Raw genomic sequence first — 22269 nt, forward strand, 5'->3', positions numbered from 1 at the left:
TAAATTGCCTAAAACAAAATATATATTAATTGAGGATTAAGGAGATTTAATCTCAAGATTACTTAAATTGTATTTGATTCTCTCTAGATTACAATATAAAATTTTAAAAACAAGCTAACTAACCTAGGCATGACCCCAGTTCAGTTCAAATTGAACCACTTGCGGTTGTAATGAACATGAACTTGAACTGTACTAGCAATTTAAGTTTAGAATCGGAATTCATAAGGTTCCGGTTCAAATTCTTAAAACCATGAATAGGAATCGATCCCACTTTCAAATTGGAAAGAATATTTTTAAAACGAATGTCAAACTAACAGTTTGAATTGCTAGTTCTAAACTAAACCTAAACTGATGATAGTACTCTTTTCAAGCTAAACTTTGAACCTAAATGGGCAATTATGAACCAAAATCGAATCTGAACTGAACCATGGTTATGCCTAAGCTAATCATGTTATGCCTTAATTATGCATCTGCCCACCTACTTTATACAACTAGACCCATAAGTCAAACATTATAAATTCTACGCGTTCTTAAGTCTGAGCACAAATTGTCTAAAAATTAATGATTTATAGAATCCACAATTAAGTAGTAGCTTGCAAATTAAATAATTTATAGAATCCACAATTAAATAGTAGCTTGCAAATTAAATAATTTATGGAATTCACAATTAAGTAGTAGCTTGCAGCCAAAGTTGAAACAAATTTTTTTTTACCTATTAAAACGTTGGACATATGATTAATTCATCCATATATCCATGAAATATAATCCCTCCCAAAAATTAGACGAAAAATGGGCATGAAGATGAGTGATGCTAGGTTTTTGGTTGTTTTGATGACTGTATCTCTAGGAATGGTGATGTTATCGCAGGATGTTGTGGGGGACGACGCCGTTTATGCCTGCTTGGGAGGGTGCTACAACAAGTGTTTTATCCTCTCCAAACAACCTCCATTTGAGACAATTGTGTGTTTTTTTAAGTGTTTTTTGACAGATTGTGTCTCAAGTGGTCCTCCTCCTGCAAATTTCGTGGATTCTTGTGGGGTTGGTTGTTCCATGCAATTTTGCCCCCTTCAAAGTCAAGGTAAATTAAATCAATTTCTATATTAAAAAAATTATTGATTAATTTAATATTACGCTCGTGAAAATTCAGGTCCGGCCAGTCCTTCATTCATCTGACCTTCTAGAATTACGTTTAACGTCCCTTATGATATGTCTTTTTTCAATCGGTGCCTCGGGTCGGTAGCCGGGCTACGGGACATTACTACCACAGCGACTATCGACCCGAGCCTCTCAAAAATCGAAATTCTTGTTCGATAAGATAGCAAAGCCAAGGATTGACTCATTTCATACTAGAATCAAGCTTATTCATGCATGAACAAGTTCGTCTTACTTATTATGGCATTAAATCACAGTTAAAAAATCTTAAATTTTTTATCATGTGGTTGTAAACATAAGATTTGCTGTAAAATATTAGGTTTATACATAAACTTTTTGACCACTTAGGGATTTAGAAAAATACTTATCGCTATTACTGACTCCTTACAAAAATGGTCAAAATTTTTGGACCATTAGCTAGTAGGTTGCTAAATCGTTAGTAAAGATGGGTAATAGGGAACTTTTTAAAAAAGGAAAAATATTTAGTCAAAGAATTTGTAAATTTTCGTTCACTTTTTAAGTAGTTGGGAATACACGATTGTTCAATAATGTTGAGTAGATTTATATTTTTAAATGTTTTTTATTAGAACTTTAATTTCTTTTTCAGCTCTATCTTATTACAAATTATTTACATTATTTAACTTTTTTTGGCAGATGAAGCAACATTGGGACAATGCGTTGGAAGTTGTGGGGACATGTGCGAGCTCTTGAAATCTATTGGGACGACACAACAACAAACTTAGTATTGTGGATTTGTGGTTTATGTAATAAAAATTAATACACAAATATGTGTTAAGGTTTTGCAATGATGTATGTGCTCATCAAAATCTTGGTTTTGGAAATAAATATTTTGGGTCTTTAATTTTATAGATTTTTGTTTTTATTTTTTAACTATAAGCACTTGCCCTTTGTTTTGCTATTTGTGTTTGAAGTTCATTTTCTCTTTAAAAAAAAAAAAAAAAAAAGAGTTATGCTTTTGCAAAGTGTATTTGGGGATCGGGATATGTGATGTGCTAATTTCAAAAGTAGGCTATTATTAGCAATTTTATTTAAACATGAAATCTCAATTTAAACCGGAGATTTTGAATGTCAACTCAATCACATGAATGTTGACAGACTGATAGTACAGTTGAATGTTTCAAATGGTTTTGAGGGCTTGTGTGTGCTATATATATATAGATAGATATCCATAACTGAAATCTCATGCAAAGGAATTTGGATGGCCTCTAAGACACCTTGATGATGAAAACTAGTTTTCAATTCTTTCCTCCATTGATAGCCTTCTTCCAAGTTCATCAGCTAATATCCAACAAAGAAAACATCCAAGATTTGGCCATGAAAACAAGAAACACCATCACTTTCACATCTGTAATCTCATGAATTAGCAATCTTTGTTTCTTCACTGCAAAAATCCCGTCTAGTCATCAATTAATCGACATCAATTAATCGACGCCTAGGCGTTAGGCGCTTGCCGACTGCCTAACGTATCACCATAATCGGGGGTTTAGGCAGCTGGCTAGCTAGGCGGCCCACTAGGCAGCCTAAGCTCCGCCTAGGCCACCTAGGTGCCGAGTAGGCCTCCTAGGCACCAAAAAAACAATTAAGTGTACTATGTTAGTTACCTTAGATTTTGCAGCCATTCCATCTCAGGAAAGATCAGACAGCAGTCAAATGAAGTTCTTTTGAGCACTAAACAGGCCTACTACCTTTTCTTTGGGATTATGTTACTTGTATGTTCATCATTTTCCTCTAACTGAAAGGATTTCCTCTAGATAAAGGAGGATTTGAAGCATTTGGCATCTGATATGTAATCCCACTGCTAGATTGATGGAGAGGATTCATCGAAGCAAAGGCTGATTCTCCGGTTTCATCGCTATGGCTTCGTTGATGCCTGCAATGGCACATTAAACTTGTAAACTGTTACGAAAGTAAAGAGAAGATTTCTGAATATGCTGTCTTATACGGTCATATTGAAAAAGAGAATACAAAGCCCTATAAATAGGTGTTAAGAAGACTTCGAATAGAAAACAAGTTTCCATATGCCTACCTAAGACTGTCTAATCTATAGAGCTTACATATATTAAATATATTTCATAACATAAACCACTAAGGGAAACGCGGGGATTTAATGTTTCATTTGGGCAATCATCTTACCTGGGGTTTAACATGTTGTCGTTTAATTGTTGTCCAACGTATGCTCCTGCAGTTGATAAACGAGGCAGAATAAGAGACCGAGAAAGAACAGAATGTTAATAATGACAGATCATGTGTGTGTATATACCTGCAGGCATGGTCATTCCATAAGAAGATGCAAGCTGAGGTGATGCCATTGAATACGGGAATGGCGGTGAAGGAGACATGTTAGGCGGCTGTCCTTGCAGTGGTAACGACATGGAATGAAACTAAGTGAAGAGAAGACAACATTTGCAGAATCAGTAATGTCTTATATAATCTAACAGTTTGAGAAATAGCAAATCCTAAATTTCTTCAAATTTAAGTTAGCCTGTGAAGGGACATACCATTGGGGCCGGAACTTGAGGGCTATCGTCGTCAAAAGGATTTCTCGACTTCGTTGAGACCATCATCTGTTACACAAGTTTCCAAAGACGAGAAAATTTTAAAAAACTTTTACTGATCTTTTGTAATCTGACTAGAAAAATTTTCACTGTTTGTTTGTTTGTTTGTTTGTTTGTTTCACCGTTGGATATGGATAATATTGCATTCCGTATCCCATCCCGTGAGGAGGATGGAATTGCCAGGGAGATGAGGCTGCAGCAAACGGTGCATAGCTCGAAGTGAAAAGTTCCTGCAAAAGAAAACGCGGTTTTAACCAAATGCCATATGAGAGATTTACAATAACATACAAGCATTTTAAGTGGATCGATATGGCATATACCGCTGGAAGCTCTCTTCTTCCACTAGATCTTAAATCATTCCCCGAGCTAGCATCCCAGGCTGGCGTGGAGGCGGGTTGAGATGATTGCTGTGACGTATTACTAAAGGCGGCTCCCTCTCCATAGTTAGGCAAAGGCTCTGAATTACTACGCTGCAGAATGCGAAGGAACAAAGTTATAAAATCAAGAAATCGAGATTTTTGTAATGTCACATCTTTTTACTCACCTGATTATAAAGCACGAGAGCTGTACTTTGCTGGGGAGTTAAACTATTGATCCTGGAAGGGAATGACTGCATAGAATGCAATTGTTGTACATTCTGAACCTTAGCCTCGAAACCTTCTGGAGCTGGCAGTGCCAGGATTTCTGTCTGTGCTGCATCCCGAGCAGGAGGAGTAATCCCGGGATTAGCATCATTGACGTAAGGCACGAGTGCTTTATTCTCTGTCGTTTCAACGGATGGAGACAACCCGAATAGTAAAGCTTCCAGAGTATCGACAGGTGAAACCTTGTCGTTCGAGGAAGTTGTGCCACTAGTCTCGGGGGAAGAAGCTATCGGTTGTGTTGTTAAAGTGAGAGCAAGAGATTGAGGATCTGTGTCAAAATCGATCAAGCTTACAGGCTGCACAACTTCATTTTGGCTCGGTTTGGCATTAGCCGAAGATCCTGATGAATTTTTAGAAACACCAGTCTTCTGCAATAAGATTGTGGGAAATTAGAAAGCTAAGAATTTGATGCATTCCAAGAAAACAGAATAGATAACCTTTTTCTTGAGTACTATTGACTCTGTCACAATGCAATATCTGTTCATAACTACTTTCTCAACCTACTGAAGCACTAAGAGTCAATATCGCCAGTGCAACCGGGTGCCACTAGATCACAAGGTCTTAGCACAGAATAGATAACCTTAATAAACACAAAAAAAAAAAAAAACACAAACCTCAGCCTTAGCAGAACCATCAGTCTCTTTTCTAGCCTTTGATTTTGGAGTTGGAGGCTCAGAAACCTTCAGCTCTGGAGCTTTATCACCCGAGATAGCTTTAACCGGGCTCATAACAGGAGGACTTTGTTCGCTCCTCACTCGTCGAGCATCTGGTGATCTGCTCCCGCGCTTTGATTCTGTTTTCGAGAAACTATAATGCTCATACTTCTTCACATTACGAGGTCCATCCTCTCGAAACCTGTCATCAACTATCTCAAACCTGGCAGAACGGCTCTTCTGTCTCACGGGAGTCACGGGACTTCTGACTTGATCAATGCAATATCTCAAGCTCCTCTCGTTGCTCTTTCTAGGTGAAGTGTATTTCTCTATAGACCACCTACCATGCAACTCGTCTCTAACACCTCGACTGAACTTCTCGTATGAACGCCTGTCAGCAAGACTGGAACTCTCAAAGGAATGGCGCTCGACGAACGCCTCCCTTGCAGTAGGAGCGGATCTTTCAAAGGAATGGCGCTCGACAAACTCCTCCCTTGCAGTAGGAGTGGTTCTTTCAAAGGAACGCCGGTCATCATATACATCTTTGGAACCCTATAGCCACAAACAACACAAAACCAATGTGCTTTACACTAACAGAGAATTTGATTTTCTAGGATTATGTTATATGTTTGGATGATGTTACGAAAGTAAAGAAATGATATCTGAATATGTTGTCTTATACTGTCAAATAGAAAAGAAAATACAAAGCCCTATAAATAGGTGCTAGAAGACTTCGAATAGAAAACCAAGTTTTCATATGCCTACCTACCTAATTCCATAAGATTGTCTAATCTATAAAGATTCCATATATTAAATATATATTCCATAACAGAAGAGATACTTGCCAATTTAACATTTGAAGGCCTGTTTTCTTGGATCCTGTCACCTGTAAATCTCCGGTCCACATAAACAGCTCTTATGAACTCCCTAAGTTTGTTAAGGTTGCTGGAACACGAAAAGGGTGAGTCGTGATTAGCTCGAACCAAACCAAGAAGATTACTTCAAAAACAATGCAATACCTGCCATCTGGACAGAAATTCCTACTGGGATCCCACGTCTTGAAGAAAGTTTGCCTCACTCGCTATATCAGATATAAATCGGATGTCCAATAGGGAAGAAAATTAAGACAAAATAACTCATTAAGCACATTGAGAAGAAGAAGAAGAAGAAGAAAATGATAGTTCTAATATGCCAAGACACCGCCTCACCTCATTCCCTCCAGCTTGAAGAGAACTAACTTCATCTGCAGTGAACTTAGCCATCGACACTGATTTTACTCGATGTGTGAACTCCCGGCTGAAATTTATTTAACAACAAAAAAGATTGGCTATGGCATTACATGAACTACTCTATACCAAATCAGCTCCATTTTTCCAGACTAATATAATAAATCAAACCAAACTTACTGTATTCCACTGCAATTTGTGCATATGAATGTCCAGAAAGTTGTGCAGACATACTGCGGCCCCTGCTCGAGAGAATCATCAGTCAATAACATTACTCGAGTTTCTTGAGTTCTGCAGATGGCTATTTTGGACAGAGATAGACTCATTTTTTTTGGAAGAAAGAAACATTTAGGCCCTATTTGGTAAATAATTAGCCTATCAGCCAATTTTGGGCTTATTTGACCACTATTAATTGTTTGACTTGGTTAAAAAAAATCAATGTAAATGTTTTGTTAATAAGCTTTTTGTAACTCCAAAATACTAAAATTGAAAAGGCTACTCAAAGCAACCTTTACAATTAGCTTTTTGAGAAAAAAAAAATTATACCAAACAGCTATCAGCTAACAGCTAATTTACCAAACACTTTTCTACAATCAGCTAATATTATCAGCTGATCATACCTTCTAACCCAATCAGCTAACAGTCATTTACCAAACAGGGCTTTAATCTTGGCTGATAGCTAATAGCCGTAGGTTTATCATCATTGACATGGTCCTTTAAGCCTCTGCTCAACAATTCCCCCATCTACTCTTGTTGGGACTCGAGCCAGGTAGTGCTTACCACTACGCCAAAAGTTATAGCTAATAGCAGAGGTGCAACTTTATTTCCTTATACCGCCACATTTTCTAGAGGCAGGGGTGTTGGACTTGGCCCTTAAGGCCTCCGCCCAACAAAATTGCTACTAATGATATCTTGCATTTTGACATTGTTTAAGTGCTTATGAAACCTATAAGCAAACTACCCAGAAAACAAGAATAAAACCCCTTCAGCTAATTTGTTTAGGTAAATGAATACTATTTCAAGATTCTTCATTCATCACTTTCTGGGAATAAATTGCAATGAAAAATATCTGTAAAACCCATACCAAACTGTTGCAATTGATGCATCTCCTGTTATCCGGTTGCTTCAAAAGCCCGCGAATGATCCTTTCAATTCTCTCTTCTTCCTTCATCTGGCTTGACAATTCCCACAGTTAAACTTGTGCTTGTCTCACCTTAAAATTTAAAAACAACAAAAAAAATTTCTCAAGACCTCAAAAATATTTATTATCTATTTGTTAAGGAAACAGAATAACAGATAATCAAGCTTCATTAAACCTGACAGAAACATAGGAGAAACAAAATCGGAAACAAAACCTATTAAAACTTGTGCCTGCATTATCTCTATGCACACCAAAACAAGAAATGAATATGAAACTTCTGCAGATACTAAATTTCAAGGTTCTATTATATATTGGTAAGCTTCATACATCTACCATTCTTCTCATTATACTTAAAGAAAGAAAATAACCCACAAAAGCAAAAGAAGATGTTAGAGAAAAAGTTTAATTTTTTGGGTACTAACCAGAGGGAAAAGTTTTCAAAAAAAAAAACCAGAGGGAAAATGATGGAATTTCTAAGAAATTTTCACGGGAAGTGGAAGAAAGCTTACCTGATGAAGAGAGCAATTTTGGTGAGTGAAATAATGGAGCCAAAAACAAAAAATTTTGTGGGATTTACAAAGGTTTTGTTTTAGAAATTTTATGGGGAAAAATAATTGTGTGAAATAGAGGGGGGTTGTAGGGTGGGGGTTTGCTAAGCATAGAGGGCCAAGAGGAAAATTTGGCAGTTTTAACGGTTGGGTGACAGTTACCTGTCGTCTTATATATATTAGGGAGAAGACAAACTTTCATTGGAAGACAATTGACCTATAACTCTATAAGTCTTCGTGGTTATACTTATTTGGGACAAAAGGATAAATTTTTGAATAAAGACATATTTACCCTTTAACTATTCACTTTTTCAACTTAATTCATAAATAGTTTTTTATTAGTACTACTGACTCAGTTACAATGTAGTATCTGTTCATAACTATTTTCTCAACCTAATGAGACACAAAGAGTCAACAGTTGTCAGGCTCGAACCTATTCCCTTCTATATGGGAGTGCAACCGAATGCCACTAAACTACAAAGAGTTTATTAATCTCGATACATCAACATACCTAACTGCAATATTCTAAATTATTGTGAAGCTAACATGATAATTGTGAAATTTTCATAGCCCAAAATTTTTGAAATTAATTATGCTCCAATTTTTTTTATAAGGGATAGTGATTTAGACATTAGGACTATGTGAAGACTAGAAAAGACCTATAGCATGTCCTAAACAACGAGTTACATTTAACTTTTAAGGAACAACAAAATATATAGTCCGTATTTCATATTAATTGCTTGCCTCTAAACTTATGTACTAAACATCCCCTTAATTTTAACTAAATTCATATTTCGCTCGTGTTGCATCAAGATCAGAAATAATAAGTATATTCTCAAAGAGTACAAATCCTGCAACATACTCTAATTTTATTTGTGAAAGATAATAAAAATCGTGATCTACTTTTTTCTGAATCAATAAAAAATATACAATGTAAAGAATAAAGAATAATAGTGTAGTACTAATCTGTCGAGGAATCAAGAATGGGTACAAACAAGTGAAGACAATTTCAAGCACTTGAAGGTCAAGAAGAAAGGCAAATTATACTATGGATAAATGTCTACATTGTATTGTAGACCTGGTCCAAAAATATCCTTCAAATTCTGTATCTATAGTTGACACATCCTATACCTTGTAGCTATCATATTATGTGTCAGCAATTATTGAAATTATTTGTTTACATGTACAGAAACTGTTAACTGTAGATACAGAATATATTAACAATGCAATATGAACCCTCATCTATGGTATAACAACTGAAGAAGAAAGCCAATATTTCTAGCAAGAACAGCAACACAGGCTGGGTTTCACAAATCAAAACATGACCATAATGCACAAGAAAATGAAGCAGCTATAATAAACTACTAGATATATACCAGTCATGGTGAACCAGAAATTTTGTTTACTTACAGCAAATCTTTTGTTTCCCTACACAAAGGTGCTCTCCACAATACTAAAAAAAAAACAGCTACTCCAATGCCCTATTCTAAAATGAAATTCCACCATGTATAGTTTCTAGAAATGGTTTTATATTATTTAGGGCGGGTTAACAGGAGCTAAAGAGACCAGAAAACAAAAAAAGAAGAAAAGAGAGAGTGAGAGCAACATCATTCTGTACAACAGGGGACAGAAGCAAAATCCGAAGGGTTGCACCCTGTCAGCGCCACAAAGCGTCAAATCAGTTGTGCAAGGAACTGAAAACAAACCTGCTCCCCAGGGAAAAACTATTGCGCAAAAGGGATATAGATTTTATGTATCAAAACTTTCTTGATAACGATGATAATGTCATATTATGAGGACTGTAGCATCATGACTGGGCAGAAGCGAGAAGTTACTGCTCCAATGACTGCTGCTCCAGCCATCATGTCAGGAATCTACACTCTATACTTTATGGACAATGATGGAAGGCTACACATCATTGAAAAAGTTGGATCAAAATCCGTTCTGTGAAAAACCTGTATTGTCGAAAGTAGCATAAGGTCTTGGCTGCAGGAGCCAGAGCTAAGAGGTCCAGGAACTAAATCCCCAACAATCACATATTAACATGGCGATAATACTAGCCATTGCCATTTGCACTCTCAGTAGAAGCTTTCATTGCATCCACATTCATGAGAGCTACTACAGCTTTGTGGATAGCCACATCTGCCATGTATAGTAATCTCTGTGCCTTTTCCCTCTTTTGTTTTGCTACAGTAAAAGCATGCTTAGCTGCACTTGATGCATCACGCAGCCTGAACTCCTGAACATTTGGAATATCAAACTGCCCCATGTTATGCCTATAAGTACCTTCAAGATGGTCAAGCTTCGAACTTGGCCAATCAGACAATCCCATATTCCACTGATGAACACCATTTCTCTTTATGGTTCTCCGGTCATAAGAACCCACCAGATGCCCGTTACTCGAAGGCATAAATGTCCCAATCCTCTTTGATTTGTTCCTCTGAAACTTTGGGTGATGGTTCCACTCAAAGCCATCATTGTTCAAAGAGAAATATCCAACACCAGCCTCACGCGGAGAAAAGACCCTTCTCGAAGCATAAAAGGGTGGAGAAGCATCCAAAGATTCATGGTTGTTGCCAGCATACACGACCATCTCATCTCCAAGAGCATATCCATTTATTCTCCTCCCTGACAGAAAGAGTTGAAGATTTAAGGTATTATTATGGTGGCAAAAAGTAGATAAGGGGAAGAAAACAAAGGGGGCAGAGGGAGATGGATGCACATGTATGTGTTGGGAGACAGGATTACAGAAAGAAATAGGCATGGAAATATACCATAAGCATGGAAACCATCTTGATCCCTTATGACAGTATGGTTGTTGCCAGAAACCGAAATTTTCTTCTGCGAACGTTGTTTTGAACCCCTGCTAGGGATATCCAAACCTCGTGGCTTCAAACAAAAAGCAAACATAGGTGGTTTCTCAATAGGAGGTGCTTTCCCATGATTGACAGCAGCAGCCCTGGAAACAGCTTGCTCCCAGTCTTTCACTTGCTGCTGATACCTTTCCCACAAAGGACGCTGATGAAACACACAGTATTTCAAGAAATCTCGCTCAGTAAGTGTTAACCTCATTAGAAAACAATAGGTCATCTCAAATGTTCAACAACAGATACTAGTATCACAAATGAAGTCAAGACAGATATCTAAAGCAAAAGAGGCACAACTATTGCAGAGGACAAGACAATTGTTGAGTGCCAGTGCCTAGGAATACATACTAACAAAACAAGAAGACTAGAACAACCCAATTTATCATCCTAAGCCTCTAGGGTGTTTGGTTCAAGTTATATAAGATAACTAAGGTTATATTTGCTTGGGAATATAAGATTCTCATGTTTGGTTCAAGTTATGTAATTTTCCCATAACCTCCACATGAAGTTTTTAGCTATTGGAAGGGAATGTGAGATACACCCCAATTTCTTAGGTAATCTCACATTCCCTTATCTTATTACTAATTTTGGGCTTTTGGCATTTTAATCAATTTGTCTTATTTTCATCGTCTTATTTACATACTTCAGTTTTAAACCAAACACAGGAATCTAACATTCCCAGCAATCTAGCATTCCCTAAGGTAATCTAACATTCCGTGAACCAAACGCCCCCTAAAAGTTTCTTTTCATCCAAAATATAATTAGTATATCAAAACATATTTAGAATGTCAAATAAACTAATTGGAATCTGGTCATCTTTTATACAAGCACCTATGAGCATCAAAACAAATGATGACCCTTAATGGGGTGGAGATAACTGTCACACTGGGATAATTCAACTAAAAATTAAATGTCAACCAAAAGATGGACAATATCAACTCTAATCCTGACTGTACACCACAAGAAAGAGGGAGTATGATAGTGATAACCAAGCAACTCTAAACGCCTTACAGCCCTCTGCTAAAGAACTATTGCATTGGTATATTTTTTTCTTTACTACTTAGGCAAGACTTTACCTGATGACAGTGATAATATACAGCCTTTAAAAGGAAAACCCTGCTAAGCTGATGCACCAAAGTGAACAGAAGGAACAAAAAAATAAAACCAAACAGTAGTAATTGGCAGGCAGATATCAACAGAGAACTGAATGAAAGTAGTTCACAAATCCTGAGGCTTAGGCATATTCTAGTGGCATACTAGTCAAAGAAGTTAAAAGAGCCATATTCAAATATTTTATGGACTACACCCACATTTAGATGGACATCCAGAACAGAGGAAATGTGGAGGTCAACAAAGCTAGATGCATGTCAATAGCACAATAGAGCATAATCCAGAAAACAATTTGCAAGCCAGCAATATCTAGAGCAGATGTAGTTGCAGATAACAATGCATCATCAATCATGTATAAAAGAGAATGTAACAACTAACAACAGCTCATTAATCTCATCATACCTGGAGATGACGTACTAATGGCATGCCCATTTTCTGCCTTTTCAGCTTCCAATGTTCATAAATAGATTTTACTGCTTCCATAACAGCTACTCCTGCCATAAACTCTTCTAGCTCCTCAGATGTGAAGTTCTCACGTTGCTCTGCATAAGCAACTTTTTCAAGCATGTCCATTGTCTTTTCAAACAATTCATCTGATATCTCATTTCCACTGGAGTCTGAAGAAGTTTGGTTGGTTGAAAGCCAGCACTCATCATCACTATCCATGTCATACAAGATTCGTGAAGTATTCATCGCCATGTCAATATCACTTTCAATCTGATGAAAGTAATTAGAAAAATTGCGAGCAAATGGGACATAAGTTGCATTATCTTCCATTTCTTCAATCAAGCGGACACCAGGAATAGGTATATTCTTAATCAAAGCAGCACGGATATTTCGATTGTGGCATTCTTCATACATCTCCTTGAACAGTGTCCACTGACTCCTGTCAGGAAACTCCAAAACCCAATCCTTTCCGCCCTTCCACATCATGGCATGAGTGAAGCGGTTAGTGGACCCAGGTTGCAAAATATTATGAACCTTATATGAGTACTTTGTAGATCCAGAAAGTTTAATAGCAAGTCGCCATTCATTGTGATCTGCAACTTCTAAGACTACCCGTGCACCATTTTCTCTCCATCCTTTGTCTCCAATAGTAACTAATATGTTTGCATCACATGCCAACAACTCAATATTTCTTTGAGAACTCCTACCACTATCTGAAATCTTCTTCTCGCTAGCTCTCCTGATTCGTTTACAAGGAAGAGTCTTTTGCCCTTGGATTTTGTGTCTTGATCCAGAATCATAACCTCCATATGGCAATGTGTAATGGACCTGAGTTCTTGGTTTCTTAGGGCCACTAACAAAGCCACTGCGTATGAAGCCTGTCTTCCCATCTGACCACACAGGTGAAAGTTCTCCAACCGGTGAAGAAAGTGAGTTGTTTCTGTTGCGATGCACTGAACTCCTGGGACCAATATGATTGGGGCTTTGGGGAATGCCATCACTCACATTTGAAGTCAAGTCAGAAGCACATCTAGAGAAAGGTTCTTTTCCATCAGAAGGCCGGTCAATATGATCTGATGAAGGAATTTCAATACTGATGTGGTCTAGACCAGATTGTGGAGATACAACAACTGGGTATGACTGTTGATCACTGGCACCACTTTTGATTTGAGACACAACCAATTCAGAAGCATTCTTCTCCAAACCGTCAATGTCAGTCGAAGTAGCTACAGGGAGCAAGGGTTCCACATTATCTTCAGAGGTTGTGTCTAGAACATTCTCATAGCACTTCATCCCTAAACTGGCATCAGGTGTAGCATGCTGGCCAGTTATATCAGAGCTGACAACTGAACATGGTGGATCATGATTTTGAAGGCTAAGACATGCAAAGTTACGTTCCATCAACAGGTGTAAATGCAGACTCACGAATAGAGCAGGTGCAGCAGCAAATGAAAGAGCAAATGGAAGAACTTGTCCAAGTTTTGAATCAGAGCTAGAAGCAGGAAGGCTCATCCTCACATGGCGGGAATCTTTGGAGATGCCTGTCGCCAAACTACACAGCACAGACTTCCTTTGCAAATTCTAATACATAGCCAAAATAAACCTCATTGATATACTGAAGTTTAAACTGAGTAATAGATTTATCATATTACATATTATGTGCAGAAAGTATCATAACTTGAGCAATAAGCGATTACAACCATAATATTTTTGAAAAAAAAAATAAAATAAAAAAAGAAGACATTATTCATAATGAAAAAGAGAAAAAATGGACAGAGAAGGAAGAGAATACCTCTGATGAGGGAGATTGTTGATGATTGTGTGCTGAAAACTGATGACTTGGACATTCAAGGGATTTGATGTTTTCATATGTACATTCGGAAAGAGATAGCCGTTTAGCAAGTAAACTATGGTACCGGAGCTTAGAGTCCAGATACAACCACTTTGAGCTTTCTAGTTTTGAAAAGCTGTAGAATACAAATACTTTCTGCTTCTTAAGATCTTGAACTCTTGAAAATTTAAACCTTACAGAAGTAACAGGCAACTGAGTATCTTCTAACTCCCAGTGTTCACCGGGTGGACTAAACAATGCCATAACAATGAAAGCGAGAACCATAGCCTCCTTTAAGCAACATTCAAACAAAAGAAACCTCAGTCCAACAGTATTGTCAACGAAAAGCATCTCTAGAATAACTTCTGGCCATTTTTTCACAATTGCACCATATTGCAGCAACAACAGTGTATGAGACAGCCAGATGTACTCTGCATCATGCTGAAGAAAAGATAGAGTAGGCAGGTGTATATCAAAGGTGAACTGTTTGGATTCTACAAATGGCAAACTTAAGCTTAGCAGGCCTTCATCATCAAGAGACCACAACAAAAACTCATTATCTGAGCCCTGAAGGGAAGCCACTTCAGATTGTGGAGTCAACTCATCCACTGTGGAAGCAGCTAGTACCATCCTTCCACATTCAGTGTCATTTTCAGAGAGTGAATGTCCTATATCTTTCTTCCGAAAACGCCTTCTCACGTAAACAACTGGTTTTTTATTCTCTGAATCCCAATGACTTCCAATGAAAGACTTCCTAGCCTTTTCCTCATCAGTTACCAAGTTCAGCAATGGAGGACCACACTCTGGTTTCTTGCCAAATCTATCCAAGGAGCCTATACTGTCTTTTGTGTCCTCGCTTTGGTCATGAGATGGTGATGACAATATAGATGAAGACAATTCTGATGTTTTCTGTTTCTTCAAAGGCCTAGAGGAAGATTTAACTCGATGAGCCAACCATGAGATAATGGGTTCAGACTCCAAATAACTCCCTGAATGGCTGTCCTCGTCAATATCCAAATCTATTTTATCTTCTTGAACACTTCTACTGCCTTTAGCAGATCTTCTGGGCTTGTCCTTTCCAGGAACTTCACTTGGGAAAAGCAAGAGCTTAAATCTTTCATTTTCAAGATTGATCCATACTTCATCTCGACCATCATACTTGACTTGATGGAGCCTCTTTTCAGGGTCATAGTCCTTTAGAAGGCCACAACACCAAGTCTCATCTAATGGACAAAATACTTGGATCCTTTTATTCAAAACCCAATATACATCCAAGTCCTTCAAAAGAACTTCGTAGAAATGACGGCGTTTCCTTGGAGCACCCTTCTCTTTATTATCTTTTCTCATTGGGCTGGCTAAGGAGTTTGCATCCCGACTAGTCAGATCCTTAGAAGAAGAGATAAAAGAAGACACCTGGTTGGCAGATGATAATACAGAAGCTTTGCTTTTTGAAGCAAAACCTGTGCAGCGTGGATCAAATCTAGAAGATAGCATCCTGGCAGCATTTTGCTCAAGGTTTTCCTCATCATCATCATCTTGAAAATCATCACAATAACGACTTGCATTATCTCCTGGAGGCTCAGCATTCTTCACAGAATCCCCAATACTAGATGGCGGATCCTTCCTCTTCCTATGAGTGCTGCGGCACTTTTTCGAAGATGCATCAGCATTTTTTACAGTAGTGTGAGCATCCTCCATCATAGTGTGCTGAGCTGAAGTATCCCTGCCATTCTTACTTCCCTTAGACCCCTCTACACCCACCTTCGACTTAATCTTGCCGTTGGCATTGCCTGAAGAAGCTTTACCCAACTTAGAGATCTTGTCACCAGCACTGGTTTCACTGCCCGATAAGCCTGGCTTCTTAGGCAGATGATTTTTCTTACTTCCCTTAGACTCATCAACACCCACCTTCTGCTTTTGCTTCTCACTAGCAGCATTTGCCACAAAATGTTTGCCCAACTTAGCCATACCATCATCAGCACTGGATTCATTTACTGATAAGCCTGGCTTCTTTGGCAGATGAGCAGCCCTACGTCCCTTAGACTCATCAACACCCACCTTCTGCTTTAACTTGTCAACAACATTCCCTACAGAAGCTTTACTTGACTTAACCATCTGGTCACCACTACCAGCACTGGCTTCATTACCTGACAACCCTGGCTTCTTAGGCAGATGAGCATCCTCCAACTTCTCTGAAGAACTCTGCATCCTCGGTGACTGAGAAACTGACTGGTTTTTAGAATTCTTGCAGCCCAAAACTTTGCGTGGGCGCTTGGGGATCGGAATAGGATCACCATTGTCACCCAAAAAGCCATAAGAAATTTTATTCCACCTGTTAACAAAACCTGAACATAATTGCTGCAGCTCAACTGACCCAGCATTCACCCCATTGACACCTTCATCATCTGCTCTACTACTATTCTTTTCAACCAGCTCCAACCTAGTCAAAGCCACCTCCTTTACACCTTTCCTCTTCCTCTTTTTCCGAGTCTCATTGCCCTCCTTCTCTTCCTCACGCTTCCCCTTACTATCACTCCTCCCCTTGTTATCACCATCAGATTGATACAAGGTCTGAAGATCCAAAGACCTCTTTTTCTTCAAATTCACCAAGCCTCCCAACTTCTCCGCACTCATTGCCACCAACAGATATCACTCAATTCACATACAAAAACTCTCACACACCATCATGCAAATTCAACACCCAAAATTCCAGATCTGTAAGCGCAAAACCACAGTTTTAAATTGAAAATTCCACAGAACTAAACAGTCATTTACACAAATACACAAACACAAATACAGAAAATGATCAATTTCTCAAAAACCAATCAACCACAACCAATTCAACCAAATTACAAACACAATTCGAAAATTCACGCACCTTGCCTCGAAAAAATCGAAGTGAGGGAGATCAATTTCGGTGTTCGGATCGGGGAAATTGAGATGGAATGAGAAAGAGTAGGTTTGATTTGGAACCCTAATTTTGATGCATCAGAAAAAATAATTTTTTTGAATAATTTTTTTCTTTTTTTTGATTCTTTTTTGGCTTTTTGGGTATTTAAACCTCCTTTTCTCTACAAAGAAAAAGTGAAGCCGAGCCTGGTTAGGGTTTGTTTCGGTTCACCCAGTCCATAGTTGTGAAATTTAGAGTGAAAATTCCTGAAAATTTGAGTGCCACGTGGGGTGATTTCATCCCTTGGATCAATATTGTACGTCATAGATTGGTCCAAAATGGAAAGCGGCCAAGCATTGGACGGCTGAGATTGGACGCCCGGGTGATTCCGACGGCTGAGATAATTAGCAGGTTTTCATTTAGGGAAAAAGCATAATTGAACTTTTCCATTTTTGTTTCCGAAACTGGGCACGAAATTGCTAAGATTTACGGGGAAAACCACTGGTGAGTTTTGGGAAGAGTGGGAAAGCAGTGTGCTGACGCGCACAATGGGGCATTGTGGGCATACTCTCTCGAGTACAGAAAGCTCAGGCAACTCGCGCTGCACATCTTCCACGCGTACCCACCTGGTTTGCCGCCGGCTTACCGCTGACAGTCTGGAAGATGAGTCGGAACGCGTACCCTTGACGGGAGCGGAGGCGTGTTAGACTTCACCTGAAGCTCGTAACGGATGTAAAATGGCTCACTGACCACGTCACTCAATCCTAGGGATGGCAATTTCAATCCGTCCCGTGGATATCCACCCGAATTCATCCCGCATGGATCGGGTTTTTTTGGGTGATAGTGGGTGGTGGGTCGGGGATGGATCTTAAAAAAGTAAACCCGCGATGGGTCGGGTTGGATTCGGGTTCTATGTACAAAACCCGCCTAGAACCCCACCCGACCCACCATGTGTGTGTATATATATATGTAATAGTAAAATAAGTACTAGTATGTAGTTTATTATAAAAGTTTTTAAATTTTAGGTAACATTTTACTATTTTTATATTTAAACTACTAGGTTTATATATAAACATTAACAATTTAGTTATTATATTTGGATACTATTATTATTTTTCGTTTTAATATAACTAATGAATTTTGTGATTTTATTAAGTATAAATAATTTAAATATTATTTTTGAAAAAAAAAATTAATAAGATAATAAGTGGTGGGTACCCGCAGTGGGCACCCGCATCCGGTGGGGTGGGGGTGGGTTTTGAAAAAGTCCACCCGATGCGGGTTGGGGGTGGGGGTGGGTGGAGAAAATATAAGGTGGGTCGGGTGATGGATGTAGCCCTCCCCGACCCACACCCGACCCATTGCCATCCCTACTCAATTCGTGAGGAAATGCAATCAGGTCCGATTCACACAAGTGACAGATTCTCCATGTGCAGTTCCCGTGCTTCCCGGAGCGAACGCGGGTGAACTCAGACCGTGGAACGAACAGAAAAAGACCCGGAGAATTTACCAAAAAAAAATAATAATCGGAATCCCCGTTGAATGATCGGAATCGCCTTAGAACAACTTCTTTATGAATTGTGACTCCACTCGTTATCAATATTGACGACAAAGTGCATAATAACTCGCTATCGCTATTGAATACAAAGGATTGTACAAAATGGGTGAGTAATTTGTTGTAGAGAATATGAAATTAGGGTTCGCAGGTTGGAAGAAATCGGGAAGATGACATATATAACTAGCGCACGGTGATAAAGAGTGAAAGTACTATTATGCCCTCAAAGGAGACGGGTAGCTAACATCCAAATCGACGAAGGACCATATCAGACACAAAATCAATACTTTAGGACTTAATTGGCTAAAAATGGTAGTCGATGACCAATTTTGTACTTTCGCCATAGCCGAAGGATCAAAACGACAATTAACTTGCTTTCAAAGTTGTGGTGAGGATCAATACTAATAAATCATTTAAAAGAATTAGGCCTTGTTTGGTAATAAAGTTAGCTTATCATCCAATTTTGGCTTACTTGAACAGTATTAGTTGTTTGACTTAGTTAAACAATACAATCAATATAAGTGTTTGATTAATTAACTTTTTGTAACAACTTATTGCTCCAAAACACTAAAATTCAAAAAAACTGTTCAAAGCAACTTTTTCGATCAACTTCTGGGAAAGTCATTTTGCACGTAATCAGTTATCAACTAACAACTAATTTACTAAACATCTTTCTACAATCAGGCAATACTTTCAACTAGTTAAGCTTATTAACCCAATCAGCTAACAAATATTTACCAAACACTCCATAATCTATTTGTCCCGCAAGAAGCTATAATAATAAAATTCAAAATAGAAAAGATAAGATTAGCTCAAAGGTATCAAAGTTGGTAAAAGTAATGGATATATGTGATTTTACCAAGTACCTTGTGCTCAAATGACATGTAGTGACTCTTTCATATGAGATGTTATGAGATCGAGTCTCAATAGAGGCGGTATTTTCAGTAATTGTTTTCACCAATCAAACAGTGGAATCTGTTTTCTATGGAATTTGAATTCCATTTTCTTTAAATATTTTTCGAACCAAACGGGTTGTTCGTGGTCTTATTTAACATGTTCAATTCAACTAACAAAGTACGTATTATTTCAAATTTCAAATTATTAAAACCATATAATACTAGACAAAATAAATAAATGTAAATAAAAATTAAGAATTACGGAGTATAACACAAGTGTTAAAGAACATAAGCGAATTAAACAACAAAATGCATGCACATTTAATTTTCAAATATTTAGCAGGTAAAATGAAAAAAAAAAATTGTATAAATTAACATATTCCCACGTATGCATCATAACACTATACTACCATTTACAATAACGTTGTCTCTTTATCAATTATAATTACTCTAGCCATATATAAAAGTAAATTTTAATACTCATAATTTTTTACAAAGATATATTATTTGTTTTATATATACTTTATTAATTTTTTTTCAGTTCAAAAAATCAATGCTCCCGATTAAATAAATGTTTGATTAATTAATTAGCTTTTTGTAACAACTTAGTGCTCAAAAACATTAAAATTCAAAAAAAAAGTTGCTCAAAGTAATTTTTTCAATCAATTTTGTGAGAAAGTCATTTTGCATGTAATCAGCTATCAACTAACAGCTAATTTACTAACTAATGCTATCAACTAATCAAATTTACTATCCCAATCAACTAACCGTTATCAGCTAATAGCTATTTACCAAACACCGTACCCTTTAATTTGTTGTAATTATTTAATTTCTGAGAATTGAAACGTGTCACGACATGGTCAAAAGATTAGCTCTAAGGTGGCCAAGTGTTAGCTAGAGTCCTAACTCCTAATACGAGTAGACAATGGCACACGTCAAAACATAAATATGCTATCCGGTCAAACGACCAAGAAACCTTGTATCACCGAAACGAGGATTCGGTTTGGGTATATGTAACGTGCGTACAACGTAGGATAGATGAGACGTGGGTATGAAATAGGTCAAAGATAGATGAGGTCGGATAGGTGGAGGGAGCTAGGGGTATGTGCGTGCATGCATGCATGAGCTGATGAGGTAGATAGGTTAATTGTATTAAGATGATATATGGTGAGGAGTTCGAGTGGGTGGAAGTTGGCAAATGGGTTAGAAGAGGATATAGATAGACCAGAGTGGTTGGTAGTTGTTTAGTGGTGGGAGGGGGTGGTTAGTAGAATAGTAGATGGTAAGTCATGCTCGGTGTTCAATTTTTGTTTTTTATTCTTAGACGAATGATTTTCATTTTTTATTTTTTGAAGAATGATATGCTTTTTTACCATAGGATATTTACGTACAAAACTGGAAGTCAAATTTGAAACTTTATTATTTTGCTGGTTACCTGCGTAAAGTGGTGACTCTGTATGTGTAGAAGGTTAACTTGCGTCCGACCATGCGTACAGGTACAGTTATCTCCTATCCCGTTGGCTGCTTGCGTAAAGTGGTGAACCTGTCTGCGCAGATTGCTAACTTGCACCCGTCTGGTTATCTTGTGCACTGCCCTTTTTTGTGCAAAGCGGTGATCCCGTTCACGTAGACACTTAAGTTGGGTTCGTCTGTACGAGCGATTACCTCGTGCACCATTGATCGCTTATGCAAAGTGGTGATCCTATCCACGGAAATGGTTAACTTACGCTCGTTTGTGAGAGTGGATGGTTATCTCAATTCTCATTCTCATACACCATTGGTTACTTGCGTAAAGTGGTGACCCTGTCCGCACAGATGATGGTTAACTTGTGCTTGTCTGTGCAAAAGCGGTTATCTCGAGCGTCGTTGGCTACTTAAGCAAAGTGGTGATCCTGTTCGCACAAACAGTTATCTTGCATTCTGCTGACCGCTTGCGTAAAGTAGAGATCACGCTTGTGCGAGTAGTTAAATCATACCCATCTGTGCGAGCGGTTACTTCATGCATCGCTGACCACTTGCACAAAAGTAGTAAACGATGGTACATTTGTGGTTGATCACTATTGTCTACGATTCCAGGTTGCAGTGATTTATGGTCTACGCATTATTCTGGATTTGGACTTAGTTGTATTTATTTTCTTTATGGCATGCTGGATTTGGACTTAGTTGTATTTATTTTCTTTATGGCATGCATGCCACTTGGAGAATAGTTATACAATGGACACGGGTCCACCTAGCAAGGTGGACCCATCACAATTTACATATTGAATGTTGACAATTCAAATTGTGAACATTTATCTGTGAATATTCAGTATATAAATTGTGAACATTCAGTATGTAACTTGTGTATTTTGGACCTAGATCCACAGAATAATTTGCCTCACTCGGATCTTTCACGTTATTGTTTGTGTTTATAATTTTAGATTATTGTTGCTTGTGTGTCGTTATGCTGTGTGGTTTGTGTGCCATATTTTTAGGTAGCATGTGTGCCATGTTGTGTTTTCTGTGGCATGTGTGTTTTTCTGTCTTGATGCATTGGTGTTGGTTGGCATGTGGACAACCTTTATACTGCCGGATTTTGGCTCAAGGGTGCTATTTGGTGGGTAACAAAGTGATTGACTTCGGTGTGGGAGCTAACGTAACACCTTCTTTGGTTTGTAGGAGCAAATCCAGAGGGGGAAGGGGCCATGGGGGCCGTATGTATAAATTATTATATACACGAAAGGAATATACTTC

The 22269-nt window shown here is 38.0% G+C and overlaps 2 protein-coding genes across 7 annotated transcripts; both read right to left on the minus strand.

The window, feature by feature from the left end:
* Nucleotides 1–2166: 2166 nt before the first annotated feature.
* Nucleotides 2167–8019, minus strand: LOC116006355 (probable ADP-ribosylation factor GTPase-activating protein AGD14). Of its 6 annotated transcripts, none has more exons than XR_004095119.1 (15): nt 7902–8019; nt 7336–7464; nt 6432–6493; nt 6234–6321; nt 6045–6106; nt 5871–5970; nt 4987–5577; nt 4273–4740; nt 4049–4198; nt 3851–3958; nt 3672–3737; nt 3434–3554; nt 3307–3352; nt 2775–3043; nt 2167–2451 (listed from the first exon to the last, which is right to left on the minus strand). XR_004095119.1 is itself a non-coding variant. In XM_031246691.1 (14 exons), exons 2-14 carry the CDS (start codon nt 7420–7422, stop codon nt 2902–2904), a joined length of 2091 nt encoding a protein of 696 aa, XP_031102551.1. In that variant the 5' UTR covers nt 7423–7464; nt 7902–8019; the 3' UTR covers nt 2170–2901. The 6 variants fall into 6 exon arrangements, 4 of the variants coding, with proteins under 4 accessions (XP_031102551.1, XP_031102553.1, XP_031102552.1 ...); XR_004095118.1 differs by having other exon boundaries at nt 2167–2554; XM_031246691.1 differs by having other exon boundaries at nt 2170–3043.
* Nucleotides 8020–9264: 1245 nt separating this feature from the next.
* Nucleotides 9265–17284, minus strand: LOC116007507. Its single transcript, XM_031248212.1, has 5 exons — nt 17074–17284; nt 14157–16910; nt 12320–13945; nt 10715–10958; nt 9265–10568 (listed from the first exon to the last, which is right to left on the minus strand). The coding sequence occupies exons 2-5, from the start codon at nt 16827–16829 to the stop codon at nt 9997–9999; spliced, it is 5115 nt and encodes a 1704-aa protein (XP_031104072.1). The 5' UTR covers nt 16830–16910; nt 17074–17284; the 3' UTR covers nt 9265–9996.
* Nucleotides 17285–22269: the final 4985 nt, after the last annotated feature.

Source organism: Ipomoea triloba, chromosome 15 (assembly GCF_003576645.1).
Source record: "Ipomoea triloba cultivar NCNSP0323 chromosome 15, ASM357664v1".
NCBI lineage: Eukaryota > Viridiplantae > Streptophyta > Magnoliopsida > Solanales > Convolvulaceae > Ipomoea > Ipomoea triloba.

What these genes read in the sequence shown, in the direction of transcription:
- LOC116006355 (XM_031246691.1), bottom strand. Translation starts at nt 7,422, where the DNA reads ATGAAGGAAGAAGAGAGAATTGAAAGGATCATTCGCGGGCTTTTGAAG. An exon ending in GCATCAATTGCAACAGTTTG is followed by an intron (nt 6,494 to 7,335) that starts GTATGGGTTTTA and finishes TCTCTCGAGCAG; the next exon opens with GGGCCGCAGTATGTCTGCAC. An exon ending in TTCAAGCTGGAGGGAATGAG is followed by an intron (nt 6,107 to 6,233) that starts GTGAGGCGGTGT and finishes TATCTGATATAG; the next exon opens with CGAGTGAGGCAAACTTTCTT.
- LOC116007507 (XM_031248212.1), bottom strand. Translation starts at nt 16,829, where the DNA reads ATGAGTGCGGAGAAGTTGGGAGGCTTGGTGAATTTGAAGAAAAAGAGG. An exon ending in AACAATCTCCCTCATCAGAG is followed by an intron (nt 13,946 to 14,156) that starts GTATTCTCTTCC and finishes GCTATGTATTAG; the next exon opens with AATTTGCAAAGGAAGTCTGT. An exon ending in CATTAGTACGTCATCTCCAG is followed by an intron (nt 10,959 to 12,319) that starts GTATGATGAGAT and finishes GTGTTTCATCAG; the next exon opens with CGTCCTTTGTGGGAAAGGTA.